This window comes from Piliocolobus tephrosceles, chromosome X (genome assembly GCF_002776525.5).
Source record: "Piliocolobus tephrosceles isolate RC106 chromosome X, ASM277652v3, whole genome shotgun sequence".
Taxonomy (NCBI): Eukaryota; Metazoa; Chordata; class Mammalia; order Primates; family Cercopithecidae; genus Piliocolobus; species Piliocolobus tephrosceles.
In genome coordinates, this window is record NC_045455.1 from 8,329,758 (window position 1) to 8,351,029 (window position 21,272).

At 35.8% G+C, this 21,272-nt stretch overlaps 1 protein-coding gene across 1 annotated transcript in view; it reads right to left on the reverse strand.

The window, feature by feature from the left end:
• DAOA (D-amino acid oxidase activator) overlaps window positions 1-20,494 on the reverse strand; it is a gene marked incomplete at its 5' end in the record, with an annotated part of 37,635 nt that extends 17,141 nt beyond the window's left edge. Inside the window, 6 exon segments of the mRNA XM_023217737.1 lie at window positions 3,543-3,649; window positions 3,652-3,701; window positions 14,908-15,051; window positions 19,651-19,717; window positions 19,720-19,739; window positions 20,460-20,494. Of these exon segments, the coding sequence (XP_023073505.1) occupies window positions 3,543-3,649; window positions 3,652-3,701; window positions 14,908-15,051; window positions 19,651-19,717; window positions 19,720-19,739; window positions 20,460-20,494 (423 nt within the window).
• Between the last annotated feature and the right edge of the window lie 778 nt (window positions 20,495-21,272).

Here is a 21,272-nt window from a genome sequence, read left to right on the forward strand (position 1 = left end):
AATCTTTATAGTTACAATTTCTTTTTCAGCAAATCTTGAAAAGCACTCTGATATGTCATCTATTGCCTAATAATGCTGATTATATGGAAACTGGATCTACATGCAAAAGCATGACATGTAGCAACATTAGTTTTCTTCAATTACCTTTGTTAACTCTCACCTTGAAAGTAATTCACTCATTAAATTATTCATATATATACATTCATATTCATATATATGTATATATGTGTGTATATATGTGTGTGTGTGTGTGTGTATATATATACACACATATAGGGGGAGAGAGAGAGAGAGAGAGGATCTAGCTTCTAGCTTTGTTGCCCAGGCCGAAGTACAGTGGCATGGTCTTGGCTCACTGAAACCCTCCACCTGCTGGGTTCAAGTGATTCTCCTGCCTCAGCCTCCCCAGTAGCTCAGATTACAGGCATGTGACACCACACCAGGCTAATTTTTTGTATTTTTAGTAGAGACAGGGTTTCACCGTGTTGACCAGGCTGGTCTTGAACTCCTGACCTCAAGTGATCCACCCTCCTCTGCCTCCCAAAATGCTGAGATTATAGGCACAAGCCACGATGCCCAGCCTATTCTTGTATTTTGGGTGTCCTTTTCTTTTTGAGTAGTCATACAGAATTATAAAGTGATTCACATTCTCTTACTCTAAATATGTTCAGTCTAAATACAAAAGTTTTGGTATAAATTAATTCTGTATATTTTTATTTAATTTTAAGAGTGGAGTATTAGCTAATAAAATTAACTTCAGAAATAAAAAGAACAGATATGGTTATAGTTCCTTTCCCCAAATATTTTAAACTTACAGAAGCAATTAAGAAGCAGTATCACAAGATTTAAAGTTCTAAGGATATTATTTTGTTCCCTAAAAGACTACACAATGTCAATACTTAAAGTTTACCAAAAATCCAGAAGCTGTCACATTAGACTGAACTCACATTTATTATTTCTGTTATTAGCTTATCTCATATTTATTATAGGAAGAATGACCTCTCCTTACAACCATTTTATATGACAAATAATATTACATTTTGATTTAATGGCAACTTTATGATTTATCTAAAAGGTAGCATTATTTTTGTGTGTGAATTAATCTGTACTCCAGTAACACTTCCAACATAGATAAGACTCTGCTTGTATGTTATGTTCTTTTTGTATCTTGGATTATAAGGATTTACATATTTGTTTACTAGTACATATATATGTATGTTTAAGTATAATATACATCTCTGAGTATAATATACACATTCTAACTGTACAAACTGTGCATATGCATATCGGTACTGCATACAGCTGGTAGATAGACTCTGACAGCATAATTTTAAACTTAAGAAATATTGAATAGCTCTTAAGTACTGATATATTTGTGTGTCCAATATTATGATTCCACCATTGCTAATGCACACAAAAAAATTACCAATTTATTTTTTACATATATAATTATATTTCTGATAAAAATTATTGTTTATTCAGAAACCCAGTATCGGCCATTAATGTTCCAGTTTTAGGAAACAAAAACTCCTAAGAGAATGAATAGAAATTATCTTAAGGAATTATAAAGAACCATCTCAGAAATTTGCTCTATTACTGCAAAATCTCATGCAAAGATAACCAAGTATGGTATGTGAACATCTCTTCTGCAAAAGCTCATGAAACTGCTCTCCGATTCCTCTAGCGCTGACAGAGAATCTGGAGTTCAGTACTCCATTTCATTCCTGGATATTTAGCCTATTATCCTTGTATTCATATTTCATATTTTCCTTTCATGGGGGATAATTGTAAGTTAAAAGTGAATTTGTTGACTTAAACCTTATATGGAATCATAGATCAACCTAAAGATTTCCTAAGAATATACCTACATATTGAATACTTGCTTTTTCTAAGCTGCTTAACAACAGAAAAAACAAGCAAACAAAAACTCAAAACAAAACAAAACAAAACAAAAAAACCAAAAACCTGATGGTCCAAACTTGTAAAATGTATTTTCTTGGTTAATTATTTGAAAAACAAATACGAGGAAGAAAGACATTCTAGTGAATCTGCTTTAATTTACATAGGAGAGAGTTCTCTGTAAACTAATGATAATGAGTATGTTCCAAGGGTTTATATGTGGAGGGCTTTGTGTTAAGCACTGTGAATATTTTGTTTCATTTAAACACCACCTTAGACTCTATAAAGCTAAGAGCAATTAAGACAGTTGGCCAAGATTACACAATGAGAAAGTAAGAGATAGAACTGGAACTTGATCACAGGAAGTCACTTCTGAAGACTCGATATTTGACCATGATCTCTAACGTGCTGATTTTGAGCTATCAGCATGTGAATGTATTCCTATCAGGTTAAATGAAATCCAAGTAACTTATTTAACTTGAGTCTCAGATACATCAGAGTAAAAATAAATGGCCTCATTTGTAACATTACATTCTCAGTACTAAGTAAGCTATCTATAATGATGCAGTTCCATTAAGGCAGAAGACTTCATTTCATATCTACAGGACATTTCATTCTTTACTTTCTATTTGTTTTTTCTAGAAGAATTAACTGAAATTCATCCCAAGATGAGGCATCTATCTTTGCTGAGGTGAGATATGCAAATCATCTGTGTTGTTTGACAGTCACAGGCAGATTAATCATATCACTAACAAAAGTCAGTTGTTAAAACTTGAAGCACATTTAATAAAAAGAGAGGTTCTCCCAGTCACACAGGCCAGGTGGGTGCATGGAAATGGCATTTTATCACTTACTGACCAGATAGTTGCAAATGCAATCCTATCACCTAAAAACAAGGAAACAAAACAATAATAAGAAAACTTGTTTTATTTTTAATAGAAAGTCAGTTTTGCTTCTGAGTACGTATTTTAAAATAAACTTATGAGTCCTTTTAACTTTTTGCTGTACCTTACTAGACACTGAGTTACTATTTTTTGAAGGAAAGTGAATTATAATTCAGAAATTTTTTTCTTTTTGTTAATAACCTTAGAAAGGATATAAGAAATACATATTTCCAGAGGAATTTATAGAAAAAATAAAAGTAATACTTCAATTATTAGTATTCTCCCTAAAACTATAGTTAGAAATTATAAAAGTAGGGAAGGGTCAATCAATAGTATTGATGGAAAATGTAATGTTACATGTATCAGATACATAAATCCATAAATAACAATGGCAAAGGGAGACGTCATTACTATTTGAGATAAATTAATATACTTGAATATTTTCCCTCACAAATTCACTAACTATTCAAAAAACTTCACAGGACTTCTGAATTTCCATTGTTTTACTGATTATGATAGCTCCCAAAGCAGTATGTGTAACTTTCAATAATAATTTAGTGATGAAATATTACCAAACAAGAGGAGAGGATTTTGATTACCTGTGGTATTATTTTCTATCACTGTGTAACAAATCTTCGTAAAAATGTAATTACCATGTCTTAGGCATAGAGTCCATCAGAATCCAGTGAAGATGTTGGCCAGACTACATTTTCATCAGAAGGACTGGCTGGGAAGAGTCTGCTTCCAAATCCATTCAGCTTTGGTAGAAGTTAATTCCTTGTGGTTGCATGACTGGTCTTTTTGCTGGTTGTAGTAGTACGTCCACATTCATTCTAGATGCTGCCTGAAGTCCTTAGAGGCCTCTCATAGTTCCTTGCCATGAGTACTTTTCCAACATGGCTGATGACTGCTTCAAGCCTGTAAGGAGATCTGGTCTCAGTTGGCCAAGTCTTGTAGAATGTAACCTCATCACCGGTGTCACGCCTCATCACCTTTCCTATGTTCCATTGGTTAGAAGTCCCAGCTTCTGCCCACATTCAAGGGAAAGGGGTTATACAAAGGTGTGACCACCAAGAAGTCAAGATTATGTGGGTCACCTTAGGGTCTATCTGCCACAACTATATATTTAGATATAGTTTCAAAGAAAGACTGTGAAAAAGCGTAAAGAATTGTGGGAATTGCCTGAGAATTGAGGATGTTTATCCACGGATTCTGTAAGGCTTACATTAAACAAGTCCAGCTTATTGAGAAAGTTTTTAAAAAAATGGGTTTATATGACTTTACTTATTGGGGAAAGCTATCTGATGTGTCTTTGAGGGGAAAAAAATTTAAAAATACAGATAAAATACTCTGTCTGCAGAACAATTGCTAGAATATGATCTAACAGAAAAGCCCAGCAGAGCTGATTCAAACCTGACGTGAACACAGAATGCTTTGAAATAAGTAAATTTAATTATTAAACCTAAATTTTCAGATGAGGAAACTGAAATACTGGGGTTAAGTATCTTTTGCAGAGTCACACAGCTAAATAATTTTGGAGGCAGAATTCAAATTCAGGCAGCTGGCTTCAGACCTCGTGCTATTAAACCTGACATTAAACTTGACATCCACCTTACATGCAAATGTTACTCTCTCTACCAGGAAAATAACGCATTTAAAAATCCCAGCTCAGATATTACCTCCAACCAACAAATTTCCTGGACACACAAAGTAACAGAGTTAATCACACCGTCTTGCGAGTACTACCCACAGTATCCGGGCTCCACCACACTGTAATGTAATAGGTGTGTTCACACTGTTTGTCTCTCCCAGTGAATAGTCAGTTCATCAGAGCATGGCTGTGTTGTGTGTCCTATTATCCTTAGCAAATGATGTAGTGCCTTGTGCACAGAAAGAAATTAATCTTGATGCATTTCAAGTTCTACCCCAAACGGTCAAGCCATATTGATTGAAAAGTACCTTCTCAGTGTGAGAAATTAGCATCACAGTATTTGGAACAAGTCTGTATCCTTGGAGACTCCATATTGAGGACATTTTCTTCATAGGATTCTAATGTCTAATGACTTGGCCTGATCCTCACCTAATCCCTTAGAAGGCTGGAGAATAAAATTAAATATGCTTTTCACTCTTCCAGTGGAGGAAACAGGGTTTTACTGTGCTTCTTGAAACATTGTCACACTAGTAATCTCTTCAAAAGCGAATCTGTTCTGGAAAATAATGGGTTAGAGGCTTCTGTGGAGGAATACAATAGTGGAACATTTTGAAATAATTGTAAAGCAAAACAGATAATTGTGTTTTCAAGCTCTTTGAAATATATACGTAAGATGTTATGTGCCTGAGGTTGAACAAAAAGATAAATAGTTATAGTCATTACCCAATAATGTGCCAATTATAAATAGCATTGTGTGTACACGTCCGCTATTATAAAAATCAGAATGAGATGAAAACGATTATAATCACGTTAATAATTTGATTTGTTTCATTCATCTTTTGAGTTATCTTTTCATAAAATTAGATACTGTGTTATTTCCTTCTGGAAAGCAGAATGGTGCATGTGAGGAGAATGTTTTCATGTTAATCAATGCTGACAAGAATATTATACTTAAAAAAAAAAAAGAAGGTAGGCAGGTTGGGGGTTGGAGGAGGGACAAATGAAGAAGACCAGATTGAAATTATTAGTTGCCAGAAATGTATCTATTGACTTTTTATGTTTGTAGAATTACCTCTGTTAGCTCCCCAAAATACAGCTGTTTACAGTGATTGATAAGTTCCCATGCTTTTAAGCTTATTCACATCCATTAGTTCTGCCTTTTTCCCCTGTTAAAAATCTGAAGCTGTCAGATTGAAGTAGCATGATCAGCTAATGTTCCTGCCAGATTCAAAGCATGTCCCCAGGGAGGCAAAAGTATTCTAAATCTCAAAGAAATGGCTTTTTAAATGTTGCCTGTTGACATCGGTCACTCCATTTGCTGTATCAGAAATGTTGAAATAATATCAGGCAATTATAGAAACAGGACTTTGATGATCAATTTACTGTAAATATTTTATGTTTAGCCCAAACAAAAGAAGGTATTTGGAATTCACTATTTTACGTAAGATTTTTATTTTAAAATAGTATATAGTATATTTTCAAAACTGGTTAATTAATTTTCTAGTTTTTACTTCAAGTAATTATTATTTACTTTATTTCCTCTAGCATTTGATTATTTTCTTACAAACTGTGTTTTTTTTTTTTTTTTCTTTCTCCTGTAATAGTTTTAGAGTTTCTGCCTTAATACATCTAGGTATATTTCATAGGAACAAAGGGAAAAGGTAACAGGGAGAAGAAATGATTTCTAAAATGTAAATTCCAAAGACAGTGAATGTTAAAAGTTTTTGCCAGTCCCGTCTCTTACAGAACATAGAACTCAGATGCTCTGATAAAGATACAGGATAAATCACATCATTTCCTGCTCCATCGTCAGAATATTATTATATGAATTAGATCACGTTTTTAAATAAAGAACATGGCCTTAGTATAGAACTATAGCAAACGTCTGAGGAAGGAGAGGAGTGCACCGTGAGGAATGGACGAAGGGCAGAAGCCAGCCCATTTACAGATCTGGTTCATGTGCAAAATAATTGAGCAATAATTGCATATATGTGAGACTCCGGGTATTTTCAAAATCCGTTGGCAAAATTGTGTTATTTCCTACCCTCTTCTGGCTTTCGTGGGTTCTCTGTTCTCTCTCCTTTTCCTCCATTCTCCTCTTACCCTGATTCCTGACCATCGTAATCCAATACTCTGAGGTTTTACGGTTTGGATGATTAAGGTTACCCATGGAATTGTTTGGAAATGTAGACCTGTAATGGAGAGGGGAGAGAATGAAGAATTAGAAGCTGTATGAAAATAGTCGATACTGAGGCCAGGTACCGTGACTCATGCCTGTAGTCCCAGCACTATGGGAGGCCGAAGTGGGCAGATCCCTGGAAGTCGGGAGTTCGAGACCAACTGGGCCAACATGGTGAAACCTTGTCTTTACTAAAAATACCAAAATTATCCAGGCTTGGTTGTGGCCTGTAATCCTAGCTACTTGGGAGACTGAGGCAGGAGAATTGCTTGAACCTGAGAGGCAGTGGTTACAGTGAGCCGGGATCGCACCATTGCACTCCAGCCAGGGCGACAAGAGCGAAACTCCTTCTCTAAAAAAAAAGAAAAAAGAGGAAAGAAAATAGTAGATACTGAGATCTGGAAACTGACAGCATTCATGAATACTGCATCCAAAGAGTATTTTGTACTACGTCTTACTCATTATACAAATCAAGCAAATAAGCACATTGTATGGTGCACATATGATACTATATAGGTCAACGGGGTGAGAGAGCTGCCCGGAAATAGACATGCAATTTTGTTATCAGATATTCTGGAGAGGTTTCTCTGAGGCAGTGGCGTCTGAAGAATATACAGATGTTAACCCAATGAAGCAGGAGGGTTTGGGGAACAAAGTATTCCAAGGAGAGGGAACAGGGTGCGGGACAACTAAGGAGCAAGGGAGACTAGAATACTTTGATGAAGTGAGAAAACACTCCAGTGAGTGCGCGCATATAAAGAAAAGGGTGGAGAGCAGATTACTGAGGTCCATTTAGACCATGTTTTAGATCCTGGACAGCATCCTTAAAATAATAAGGAGTCACTAAAAGTTTGAAGAAGGGCAATGACACATTCCAAGTTGCTTTTTTACGAGACCACTCTGACTCCTGCCTGGAGTAGCGTATAAAGGGGCTAAGGACAATACCTGGTGGTACACAGGAGCTTACGTGGCTCTTGTTGAAATAAGGTGATGGAAATGGGAGTGGATTTGTTTCCTAGGCTGCTACAACAGAGTATGTGAATGGAGTGGCTTAAAATAACAGAAATCTATTCTCTCCCAGTTTGGGATGGAGGTTTCAGCAGGACATGCTCTCTCTAAAGGTTTTAGGGGAAAGTCTGTTCAGTGTCCTTCTCTTAGCTTCCGGTGTCGCTGGCAGTCCATGGAGCTCCTTGCTTGTTGGTCATATCACTCCATCATCATGGTGGTCTTCCTGTATGTCCTCACCTTCTCTTCTCCGTGTGTGTCTGCCTCTGTGCTCTTCACCTCTTCCAACAAGGACCCCAGTCATAATGGAATAGAGCCCACTCTGATGATCTCATTTTAACTGATTACATCTGCAAATATCCTATTTCTAAATAAGGTCACATTCGTAGGTATTATGGATTAGGACTGCAATATATCTTTCTTGGGGATATAGTTGAACCCCAAACAGGGGATTTTTGAAAGGAAGTGAGATGAGGGGTAGTGGAAAGAAACCATGTAAAGGTTTTAAAATATATTTATGGTGGTAGACTCAACAGGACTTCATGATTAAGTCTGAGTTTAGGGATGGAAGCAGAGTCGTGGCTGACTTGCAGGTTTCTTCCAGATGATGATGCCATTTGTTGAGACACAAAATTCAACGGACCAAGTAAGTGGTGGGTTGAGCATGGGTTCATTTTTTGACACGCCAAGTTTGATCTGTCTGTGAAATTTGTATGTGGAGCTGTAGATTTGGTGGTTAAAAATGCCTTTGGAATTCAAATGAGAGATTTGAGTTAGAGAGATAAGTGTGGGAGTCATTTCTATTCAAATTATAATCAAAGCTATGCAAGTAGATAACTTTCCTCAGCCAGATAATGTTTAGTCAGAATAGAAGAAATCCTGACATCAACATTAAACATTTTAAAGGACAGTGTGGACTATTTCAGACTTATATGAGCAAAAAGGACTAGTCTAACCCTGCCATAAGAAAAAAACAAACCATCAAGAAACAGATAGGCAAAAAACATGAGGCAACCATGGACAGAAAAATAAGCAAATACATTGAGCCCAATAATTGCTCCAGATTACCTAAGTTCAGGTAAAAGGCAAGATTATCTGCTTTCAATGTTTCTAGTTAACTTGATATTGACATTTTATTTCATAGTAGTAAAGCAGGAATAAATAAAAGGCATCCAAATTGGATAGGAAGAAATAAGCTGGTTTTATCTGTAGACAATATCATAAACTATATAAATAACTATGAAACATACAGAAAGGTGTAAGAGCTAATGTATGATTTTAGTGAGGTTTCAAAATTCAAATTTAATATATAATATTAAAATCATGTGATATAAGATCAAAGAACAATATGAAATTGAAATTTAAAAAATGGTACTTATAATAGCAAAAAAAAAAAAAATACAAAATACTTCCAGATAAATCTGACAAAATTTGTGAAAGTTTCACGCAGTTAAAAATAGAAAACACTAAGGAAAAATTAATGATTACCTAAATAAACAAATGCAGAAAGATACATTTTTAATGGGTTGGAAGACAACCCATTAAAATGGGTAAGATTAAAATTGCCTGTCATTAAAATTTCATTTCTTTTTCTTCTAAATAAAAACGGATGATTTTCGTCTTTTGGAGGTTGTCATTTCCTAAATCAGTATTTGAATAATGGTAGATGGTGGTAGTGAAATAACCAAGAAACCAAATGTATTTCATAGTATTAACTATCATTACAGACTGTTAAATAATACTACACAGTAGAGATCTTTTGAAAAATATTTTAAATGATAGATTCTATTTTGGCTTGAGGCAAAGTCTTAAACATAACAAGTTAAATAAATTTTTAATGAAATTTTACAAGCAAAAGAATTAATGTTCAAGACACAGAATCATGCCTTTTGGAAATGACTCTCATGATATTCTATTATTTAAAAAACTATGTGCCTATTTTTAGGAATTAATGCTCTGATAGATACCTGATAGATACCTATCTCATAAATCATGCTTTTCTGTCATAAGTAAATTTTTTAAATGTTTTAGTTTATAGGTTGTTTGCTTGTTTGAGACAGGAACTTGGGACTGTCTCTGTCACTCAGGCTGGAGTGCAGTGCTGTGATCTTGGTTCACTGAAGAATCCCTTCCGGGTTCAAAGGATCCTTCCTCCTCAGCTTTCCAAGTAGCTGGGACTACAGGCATGCGCCAACATGCCTGGCTCATTTTTAAATTCTTTGTAGAGATGGGATCTAGGTTTCCCTGGTTGGTCTTGAACTCCTGGGCTCAAGCAATCCTCCTACTTTGGCCTTCCAAAGTGTGGGATTACAAGCATGAGCTACTATGCCTGGGGAGTTTCTAATTTTTACATTCGGTTCACTTTTATGTGACTGGCATTTGCGTAGGATTATTTTTATAACCAATATATTTTAGGTATGTAACCCAGTAGTAAATCACTAATTAATCTGCACTGGAGGAAATACAATTTAGGAGAGTAGAAATTCTATTTGATAGACTGCACCAAAGGTAAGGTGTCACAGCCTTGAAGAGCCTCAGTGACTCTGGGAAAAACAAGCACCAAGACTGACCTTCCGGATCCAAGGTCTGGTAGCAGGATGGTTTTCAGTTCCATCTGTTGGAGGTCTCAGCTTCTGACATAAGGGCCTGCTTTATACAAAATGAGCCTGACTGAAAGATGTAAGCCACCAGGTTATAGGGAGAACTACAGGAGGCAGACAGGAGAAAGTAAAAGAGTGATGTTGTTCTTCCACTAGCCTGTGGCTACTAACAAATTTCATCAGAATGTTGCTGAGGAGTCCTCAGAACAGTTTACAGAGGTAACTGTAAGCAGTAGAGGGCTGTGAAAACGCTCCTGGGTGCTGACAGGAGCCCCTGGCGGGTGGTGAGTTGGGAGTACGGGGGCTGTATAGGGGGTGAAGGAACTGTGCTTGACACCAATCAGTGGGAACCTGGAGAAACTAAGGCAGGGACTGGAATCATGCTGAGACTCAAACATTTTGAGCTGGAGTACTCACCAGGTACTCTAACTCAATCATATGCCTTGGGTATAAGGAAATTAGGAATAATTGGAACTGTGGCTGGCCCCAAATTTCATGCCCTATTTACAGCCATTCATCAGATTTAGAATGAGATAAAGGAAGGATTCTTTTTATTATTTTTTAAAATACCCACTTCATGTTTTACACCCACATCATAAATCATCCAGAGGGAGAATTAGGCCTGTGGACCTCCCATTTTGTAGTACCTCATATGTAATTTTTTTTTTTTTTTTTTTTTTTTTACAGTCTCATGTTTTTTGGTACAAGTGAATGAGGAAAAGGCTTTGCTGCTGCTGTTGTTTTTATTCTTTATAAGAGTACCTCTGGGTGAAAATGATTAAGAAAGCTAATTATTATATCTTTATATGACTCTAAATTTGGTCTATTTAAAAATTCAAAACATAGACATTTGGAAATGACTTTCTCGTCTCAGTACTGAAGTTGAGAGGGAGAAGGAAAAAAAAAAGTGAGAAATTCCAGTGCCTGGATATTCCCAGACTAATTTCTAGACAAGTGAGTTTTGATAAGTTCAAGTTTCAGATAAGAATTTCTTTTTTCTTCTCTTGTTGGTTTTTCCAAATCGTGAGTACAAATGTCTCTGAAAGAGCCTGAAAAAATATATATTAATGTGGAGAATTATTGACTTAAAATTTTAATAAATTAGTATGAGAATGAGACACTACAATAAGTATTATTTAGAGTTATTTTAATAGTCCTCTCCCCTATCATCATCACCCATTTAAAAAGGTGGGTGTATATATATATGTGTGTGTGTGTGTGTGTGTGTGTGTGTGTATTCATAAAAATTTAGTGTGCAGTTCTTAGTTTTTCTTTATGCAAAACACACAAAATAAAAGTGAATAATTGAAGCCATTACACACACAGTTTTCCTCCTAAGTTCTGTAAATAGATATTCCAGTAAAGACACTACCAACATCTTACTTTCTGTCTTAAATATAATTGAGAGTATTTACATATTAAACTTTTTAAATAAGAAATGATTGGATTTCAATTTGCCTTAAAGATTCATAATGTAATATTCTTCACCCTAAATAACCCAGATTATTTCTAATTTTTTCTTTAATTTGCCTTCATAAATACAGCCTTTGATTAATATAATTTAGTGGAGTTGATCAATCTGAGATATTTTTACCTTCCCCCATTACTGCATGCCATGGAATGAAAATTTACTTTGCTGCTCAAATGTATCAAACACAGTTTCTGTGGTCAAGTTCCTCTCCTTTCGTAAATGTGCTTAGAGGATCTCATAAGACATAACTCCTCTGACAAGAGAACCATTTTAGCACCAACACTACAAAAGCTTCTGTGTTCCTAAGGGAAAGATCCTCTCCTGAATTAAATTTAACCTCCTTAGTACGCGCATTTAGCCACCTGATAAATCCACTTGAGCTATCTTTTGGGGGGAGAGAGGTACCTGGGAACAATAACACTTCCTTTTTGAACAGTTTAATAAAGCTTTGTGAGATTCCGAGATGAAAGATAATGTGTAATGCTAATAGTGCCCTCCACAGCTCTGCATTCATGGATCCAATTACTTTTTTTGTCACGGTAAAAGCCACAGTGGATATATTAAATGAGAGTGTGGCTTAAGAATGAAGGCCCAGGAGTCTGGAGATCTGGTTTCTAAGGCTGACTTAACTTCTGCTTTCTTATCTCTCTATGAGTATGCAGCTTAACATCGTTACCTCAGTGTCTCCTTCCATAAAGTGCCCAGCAAATATCTGAGAAATTCTTTTAAAATGACAGTGCAAAGTGCCATTTAGAATCACCTTGGAATGTCTAGAAAAAAATGAGCTGAGTGTTCAAAGAGGGAAATACAATCTTCTGCTTAATTTCAGAGTGATCATAAAGTTTATCTTTTACTTTTTAAAAGTCATGAGATTTCCAGAAGAGGAATGACATTTTCAAAGCCTTAAGGACACTTGTGAAAACACTCCTTCGACTATTTTTCAGTTCTCACCAAAATTTTGACTCTGGCTTTTCTCCAACTTCCTCTCTTCCCCAATTCCCAATTCCAACTTGAAAAGAGTAATTGCAATTTTAACTTTTTCCACCCTGGAGTGTTTTCTTGCAGCTGATTTGTTTCATATAATTGTAAAGTTATGCACGTCAGATTTTGTTTTAGATACACATGATTGCTGGCTTTAGTCAGTCAATCCTCAAACCCTTAAACTGATTAATTTCACTGTGAAATAATTGATTATGAATTTGTAGCAATATCTGATTTTATTTTAAAATTCAAGTTGATACAACATTGTCATTTATTGATTAATTTATTGCCCTTTGCCTTGAGATAGTCTTGAAGAAGCAGAATAGTGCCGTTAGTAAGACAACATCTATGTATTACAAATGACCATGTTCTTAAAATACACGCACACGCACACACACACACACAGAACATCTATGTATTACAAATGACCACGTTCTTAAAATACACACACACGCACACACACACACACAGAACATCTATGTATTACAAATGACCATGTTCTTAAAATACACACACACGCACACACACACACACAGACATACTTTCTAGTAATAAGCAGTGTTTTGAGTAAAAACTTTTGAAAGATGTTTAGCAAATCGAAACAATTTCTGTCTTCCTATGTGATGCCTGCAATTATATGGTTTAGATATTTATTAAAGGACTTGGGAAACATCGTAGGCCCACTGGCATTATTCTCAATGTATCAAAGATTCATTCAGTATAAATAAACAATTTCATTATTTATAATAATAAAAGTTGTCATGGAAAATTTTATAACCTGATAAATGGGATGTCATAGAAATACTCGATGTGGAAAAATAAAATATATACATAGTTTAAATTAGACCATCTGTTACAGAGTTGTACAGTCTAACTCTCTGGCCAGGTAAGCTTCTAGCATGAAACTTCACGCAATCATACCTATAATGTATTCTTGCCTAATTCCTTGTTCCAAAGGAAAGTTTGATAGGGAAGTTGAATAATTTCGCTTCCTTTTAGAGATGGTAGAACTTATTTAAGTGGCTTTCCTGTAGTACAAAGATTAGGCAGCTTTGATTGGAACTCTAGATTGAAAATGAGTAGAAATAACTTCTTACAGACCACATCTAAATTTAACTTTGCTTCACACCAATAAACTATAGCCTCTACTACTTTATAGACAGATTATAGCTCATCAGTATGACTAAAAATCACTGTGGAATTACTCTGTAATAGTTCTGTTGCTGTGTCTATAAATATAATTTCAGTGAGTGACTTTTCCATTTTCTAGCTGCCTGGCTATACTTTTCTTGCATGGCAAACTAAAGGACTTTAAGAATATGGTAAATGACAAATTTAAATAGCCTCAGATAAAACATGAAAGTCGACATTAAATTATCTGGTTAAAAATTATTTTCAGAACAATTAAAAAAATAACATTTTTCTATTGATTTTAAACTTAACTTTTTTATTCTAAAAAAGTAAAAAAAATGCAATTTTGCGTATACTCGTAAAGCCTAACATAAAGAAAATAACAGCATTATTTAGGGGAAAAAGTCCTGTTACCCAAGTGAATAGATAATTAAATAATTATCATAAGAAGCAAAAGACAGATAGATAGCATCAGATATTGTAGCTTAGTATAGCTTCACTACTAGGTCTAACAGTTGAAAATAATCCAGGAAACAGTTTTAAGTGTTTTATATTTAAAACACCTACACACACACACACACACACACCTACACACACACAAACACACACACACACAAACACACACACACACACACGCAGGCAGTGTGACATTTACATTGTTCCTTTCCCATGTTATTGTTGTGTATGGGCAGGCTTATTTTTCACATATTTCCCTCTCAATAGCCTCGTAGTTCTAAAGAGGCACACAGCATTATCACCAAAGATGCTTGACAAAGATGGGTATTTTGAGGGTGATCCAGATTTACTGATGATGGGAAGCCTGGAAATCTGAAAATTCAACAAACTTTCCTAGTAGTTTTTACAAAAAACAAAATTCAAGAAAAACTACTGCAAGAGAAAATATGAAGAAGCCAGTGGATACAATTTTTTTAAAAAAAGTTTTAAAATGGTTACTATGTAATAGACACATGATTTCTGAGCTAGAGGAAAGTTCCACATGAAATATAATCTAATATTAAAAAGCCTAGAGAAGTTGGTTTCATAAGTTCCAAGATTAGCATTTAGCTTTCTTCTAGTTAAAAATTTAAAACGAAGAAGATATATACTCTGCGTAGGGGTGAGGAAGGTAAAGGACCCAAGGATATAATGATCTCTGTAAATGCCTCTGTGCCGTTTCCAAATAGCTGTCCTCATGCCCTCTCTTCCATCCTTCTTTCCTTGTTACCTTCTCTCTTCCTTTTTCTCTCTGTCTCCTTTGCTGCAACAGTATTTAAGTAGATGTATAATACACATTAACTCTATCACGTCTTTTAACATACATGTTGGTTTAGTGATTGTGGAGCGATTGTAGGAATTGTCCATTTTATTTAATTTTTCAGAGGTTTTTGGTTAAAACAAAATTCCCTCAGAGACTCAAATGTCATCTGTTAATTGAAATATATACATCTGTTTTTTGAGATTAAGCCCGATTGAAGGGTGGCTTCTCTCTCTGGATTGGACTACATGTTGAGCCATTTAACTACAGTAAAACAAAAATATCAAGATGGCAAGAAAAAATTAATTGTGGTGCCTCGTTCTTGATTCCTCATGAAATGGATTGCCTATACCATACTTAACAGGTGCAGAGCCTTTCCAAAGCTCCACACCTCATGATGAAATGGTCCATCCCTCCCTTTCCTGAGGGAGTGTTGTGAAGTTTCCTCTTCCTTATCAAGGGGCCTTTCCTACCATGCTGACCACAAGGTAGTTTTTTGAGGGGATCTTAAGTTATATTAGTATTTTATGAGATCTTAGATAGGGTTAAATGATTCCTCTTATTTTGGCGTGGAAAGAGAATGGAGTGTGATAGTGAATGCAGGAAAAAGTTGTGAAAGACTGAAATGAGCTGTAAATATTACTAAATCACGTGACTAGCAGAGTCTTCCAAGATTTCTCTGCCTTTCATCATCTTTGAGCTATTTTACAACTTTGTAAAATTTTTAAAATATGACATAAATGCAATTGACTTTCTTTCAGAAAAATGCAAAGTAATTGCATCCAGTGAGAATGCTACGGATTATTGTTGTGTGAATCGACCAGTTTTACCTATATATGATTTTAAATTTGCCTTTGAATCGGTTGTAACATATTATTGTTTCTCTTGTTAATCAAGTAAAATCTTTGATTTATGTTCATGATATATCTGTATGAGCTTACCACGAAATGTTTTTTAAATGCCTTATCATGTAATATAACCTACTTTCTAGACAAATAGCACTCCCTTTCTTATTTTCAAGTAAGTAGCAAAAACTTATTTGAAATTCTGAACCCATCAATTTAATTTTTGTATGAGAGGATGAAAATTTCCTAGAAGCCCTCTTGGTATCATCTACGTAAATCTCATATCAAATCTGTGCTAATATGTTATCTGTCCTGTAACTGGTTCTTAGTCCCAATTTCGTACCATTTATTCCAGTCCTATATCCTTCACCTGGATCAGTATAAAGTGCATTGGCCACACATTCTTATTCTCTGTGTAATAGCTTTAACTCAGTATTCAAACAGTATTTTAAAAATTGAATAGCCAGGTACAGTGGCTCACAACTAATCCCAGCACTCTGAGAGGCCGAGGCGGGCAGATCACCGGAGGTCAGGAGTTGGAGACCAGCCTGACCAACATAGCGAAACCCGTCTCTACTGAGAATACAGAAAAAATTGGCCAGGCGCGGTGGCTCACGCCTGTAATCCCAGCACTTTGGGAGACCAAGGCTGGCGGATCACGAGGTCAGGAGATCGAGACCATCCTGGCTAACACGGTGAAATCCCGTCCCTACTAAAAATACAAAAAGTTAGCCGGGCATAGTGGCGGGCACCTGTAGTCCCAGCTCCTTGGGAGGCTGAGGCAGGAGAATCGCTTGAACCCGGGAGGTGGAGCTTGCAGTGAGCCAAGATCAGGCCACCGCACTCCAGCCTGGGCGACAGAGCGAGACTCTGTATTGGAGGAAAAAAAAAAAAAGAAAAAAGAAAGAAAAGAAAATAGCTAGGTGTGGTGGTGCGGGCCTGTAGTCTCAGCTGCTTGGGAGGCTGAGGCAGGAGAATCTCTTGAACCCAGGAGGCAGAGGTTGCAGTGAGCCCAGATGGCGCCATTGCACTCCAGCCTGGGCGACAGAGCAAGACTCTGTCTCAAAATAATTTAAAATAAATAAATGAATAAAAATAGAATACTTTGGTTGAGTGTACATGGGTGAGCTGTTTTATTTTATATATGTAGGATTTCTAAAATAATTTTGCTTTTACCAGTCCAACTTCTATAATTTATAAATATGTACTAAATAGTAGATAATATTAGTGAATGTGTTGTTTGGTATTTTGTGAGTTGACTTAAAAATGAGAATGATAAAAAAGGCATGGTGTCAAAGGCACTTTAAAATTATTAGTCATGGGGGTAAAAAAAAATAAAAGAAACCAAGACAAGTTGCCAGCATGGCTACACAGAGAAATTCCAATTTCCCCAAAACTGGAAAATAATAGCATTTTCAATGAGGACAGACTGCTTAACCTATAACAAAGATACCTGCTGTATATTAGAAACTCTGTTTGTTAATCCTTAAGCAATTATTTTAATCTTGATAATTTATTCTGATTAGAGATACAACAAGACTATAACTCTAGTGTCTTCTTGAAAAAAAAAAAAAATTCCAATGAGTAAGATGATTAATCCAGTTAAGAAACATGTCCAGCCTGGGGACAAAAAAAGTAGATCAAATTTTGGTTAGGAAGATTAACCAAGTAAAAATCCAGTAGCTGGAATTTATTGTAAAAGCCATTAAGAAATCATCCAAGAAATAAAAAACTAAAAATAACCCTCAATATGGAATAGAAAAAGACATAGAGTGATTATCTTTGCATTCAATAGAGACTGAGAAAACGCAACTGTCAGAAGATTAAATATTGCTTTGGAATGTTTAGAAATATGATGAAAGTAAATTAGACAATTGCTAGAAAAATATTCTTCAGTTGGTTCCCCTGCACATCAAAAAATTCAACTTGATACTCCACTTTCTTTTCCTTGACAAATTTAGGGCTTTTATTAGTGCTATGACAGAAAGAAGGAATGCTACCAAAAAGACCATTTGAATCTACTTTAATTATTTCAGAGTAGGGAAACCATAATTGGAAAGTAATTTATAACTTTGAGTTTGTAAAATCTGTAAACTCTCACAACGATGTGAAGGCAGAGAAAGTATCAAACTCGGTCCCCTGTAATAAGCTCATTACTTCATAAATATATATATATCCCCCTCATCTATGTGTCAGAAATGTTTAAAATTTTCACCATTGGTACCTTATTTTTGGGCCTTACATTTTTGTGGATTTGGTGACTACTTGAAAGAAATAAAATAGGATTGGATAATGTGAATTTCTTTTACACTCATTGTCACTATTAGAAAATAAGGCCCAAATAAAATACGACAGAGCAGAATTAATTTTAGTACAGGAAAAATTTGTACGTTGAAGAGAAGAAAATGCAGCCAGGAACTAACAGTACACACCCAAGCAGTTAAGAAAGCGTGGATGATGATAAGAGAACGTAAGGAAAATTCTGTCCTCCAGCTACTTTGAATTTAGTGTTCTGCCTAGCACTAATATTATTGAATCTTATGGTATAGTGCTTAACTATCTAATGAGATGATAACTCTCCTACTTGCAGAAAATGTAGATGCCTTGCCTACTTCTGCTTATATATATATGCTGAAACATACTGATGTCTGCTGCCTTCTTAATTTTACATTAATTTTTAAAGTAAGGATGGATTGATTTGATTAAAAAAACACACTTGGAAAAATTATTCTGCTATTCCCCCATTTCTTGTTCATGTCTATTTGCAACTAACAAGACTTGCATACAAATAGATATATGGACAAGATCTCGCTTCTTTTCATGTCTGGCTTCTCCCTGTTTACCCAGAATTATTTTCATAATATTTTATTGTGATTCCACAAACCAGGGACAAATCTCTGAAGGGAAGAGTGTTCCAAGGCATGGTCATCATTAGAAGACAATAAGCTTGTTTTCATTCCAACATCCTTAGCTTTGTTGAAGGCTAAGTGGAAGAAATTAACATACTGCATGCCTTTCAATGAAAATTGTTTCTAATTCTTTTGTTTCTCAAATTATTCCACCAGGCATTGATTAGACTTTTAAAATTTATTTCATATCTGTCACTCTCAGCTAACATTTGTAATTTTTTATTGTCGTTACAGAGAATCTGTTAATTGAAATACAATTATCCTCTTTAGTAAAAGTAAATAAAATTACTTGGGTAGCCAACATATTCAAGTAATCATCAGTCTTGGTCAGAAATTAAAAATAAGATGAGCATCTAAACTTGGCACTCAAAGACTGACCATCTGCACCTTTGAGGCAAAATAAAACTCAGTTTAGGAAAACCTTATGAAAATCAATATTTTAATTATGCTGTCAAGGGCTGTGGTAGGCAGAAATTTCTTTGCTCCACCCCACAAAGATGTCCAGTTCTTAATCCTGAAAACCTGTGGATATATGATCGTATGTAACAAAAGGGCTTCATAGACGTGACTAACGTTAAGGACCTGGAGGTGGAGAGTCACCTGGGTTACCCTGGTGTGTCCAGTGCAATCACAGGCATCTTTATAATCAGTGAAGGACTCCCCGCTGTGCTGAGAGAGGGGCATGCTGGAAGAAGAGTGGTCAGAGAAGCAACATTGCTGGCTCTAAAGACAGAGGACGGGCCACGAACCAAGGCATGCAGGCGGCCTCCGAAAGCTGGGACAGGCAAGAGAACGGACACTGCCCTGGAATTTAAATTCATATAAAGATAAAGAGTTAACATAGCAATGGAGTTTAGAGGGTTTTCAGATTTGCTCAGAAGACTATTCCTTTGAAAACCTATGATGTTTTACCCAATGTATATCTGGATCTAAAAATTAAAAAAAATCAGTCGTGTTCAGATTCCTTTACACCCTGCAAAAGGGAGAAAGGATAAGCAACATCAACGGAGCACATAATATGTGTGGGGTTTAGCACTTGTCATATTTTTAATCTCAATTCTTCAGCCAGATAAGTCTTCCTTTTTTATTTTTATAGATGAGGATATTGAGGTTTGCATTTCTTTTTATAAATGGCTGTCATACAGTTGGCAAATAACTGACAGGAGAGTTCACTCCAGGTCTTACTGGCTCTCAAACCTTTGCTTTTTAAAATTTTCCAAACTAGCGCCTCTCCCTTTTAACTGCAAAATAAGCACAAAGTTATCCCGGTTCTACACAGTGCAAAACAAATTCCTGTGAGCAAACAATTAGCACAGGCAGATGGAGTGAGGGGAGGTGGTTTATAACAATGGAAAGCTGTCTGCCTGCTGGGAATTAAAGATTCAAACTCTTTGATCCTCCTCCCAGGGAGAGGTGAGGGTCTAGGTCTCCTCCTCATTAACGTGAGTGATCCTTGGCTAGGTTCTCCTTTGACTGACAGAATATGGCAGAAGTAAGGCTGAACCATGTACTGGGCTCAGGCTTCCGACTCTGACATGTTCCACTTCCTGTTTCTAGGAACATTCACTGTGGGGGCGCTGTGCAGCCATGCAAATGTCGGATTGCACTGAGGCCACCATGCTGTAAGAAACCCCAAGCTCCCAAAGTGCTGGAAAGGCTGGAGAGAATCAGCACCCATCAGCTTTTCCAGCCTTTTGGGTCCTCCCAGCTAAATTATAGGCATTGTGAAGCAGAGATGAGACCTCCTGCCGTGCCCTTTCCAAATCCTGGAGCAACAGAATCATCATATACAATAGTAGTTTTTACTTGAAGCCACTAATTTGGGGTGTAGTTCTTATGCAGCAAAAAACAATCAGAACACTGCCCCATGCAGGAGCTGATAAACTTGCTCACTGTTATGCATGTACCCAATGACTACTCACACACACATTACTTGCTTCACTCTACTTTCAGGCTTTCCATTCAGCAAATTTTAAGAAATGAAAATGTTATTCATGAGAAATTAACTCAAGATGAATATTGTCATCGTTAAACTCTTCGTAAATGGTAAAATATTACATTACTGCTAGTCATTTTTATTTAAAGAAGTTTGGTTCTTTAAATGAAAGAAGTTTGGGTCTTTTGTGGATCCTCTGCATATAGACATTCTAGACATGAAAGAACGTTGAGGACAAAGAATGTTGAAGGCATATAGACATGAAAGAATTTTGAAGTTGGGTTCTTTTGTGGATACTCTGCATATAGACATTCTAGACTGGAGTGATATATCTTGTTCAAGCTTCTGTGTTTTTAAAATGATAACTTGACATACCTACCCAATGCCAATTTTTAGGATATAAATCTGTATGAACTAAGGAAAATTCAGGAATGATTAAACCTATATATTTTCCCGGGAGAGACCGGATAACGTAAGTCTTTATATTTTTCACAACGTTAAGTTTACAGCACCCAAATGAGCAATT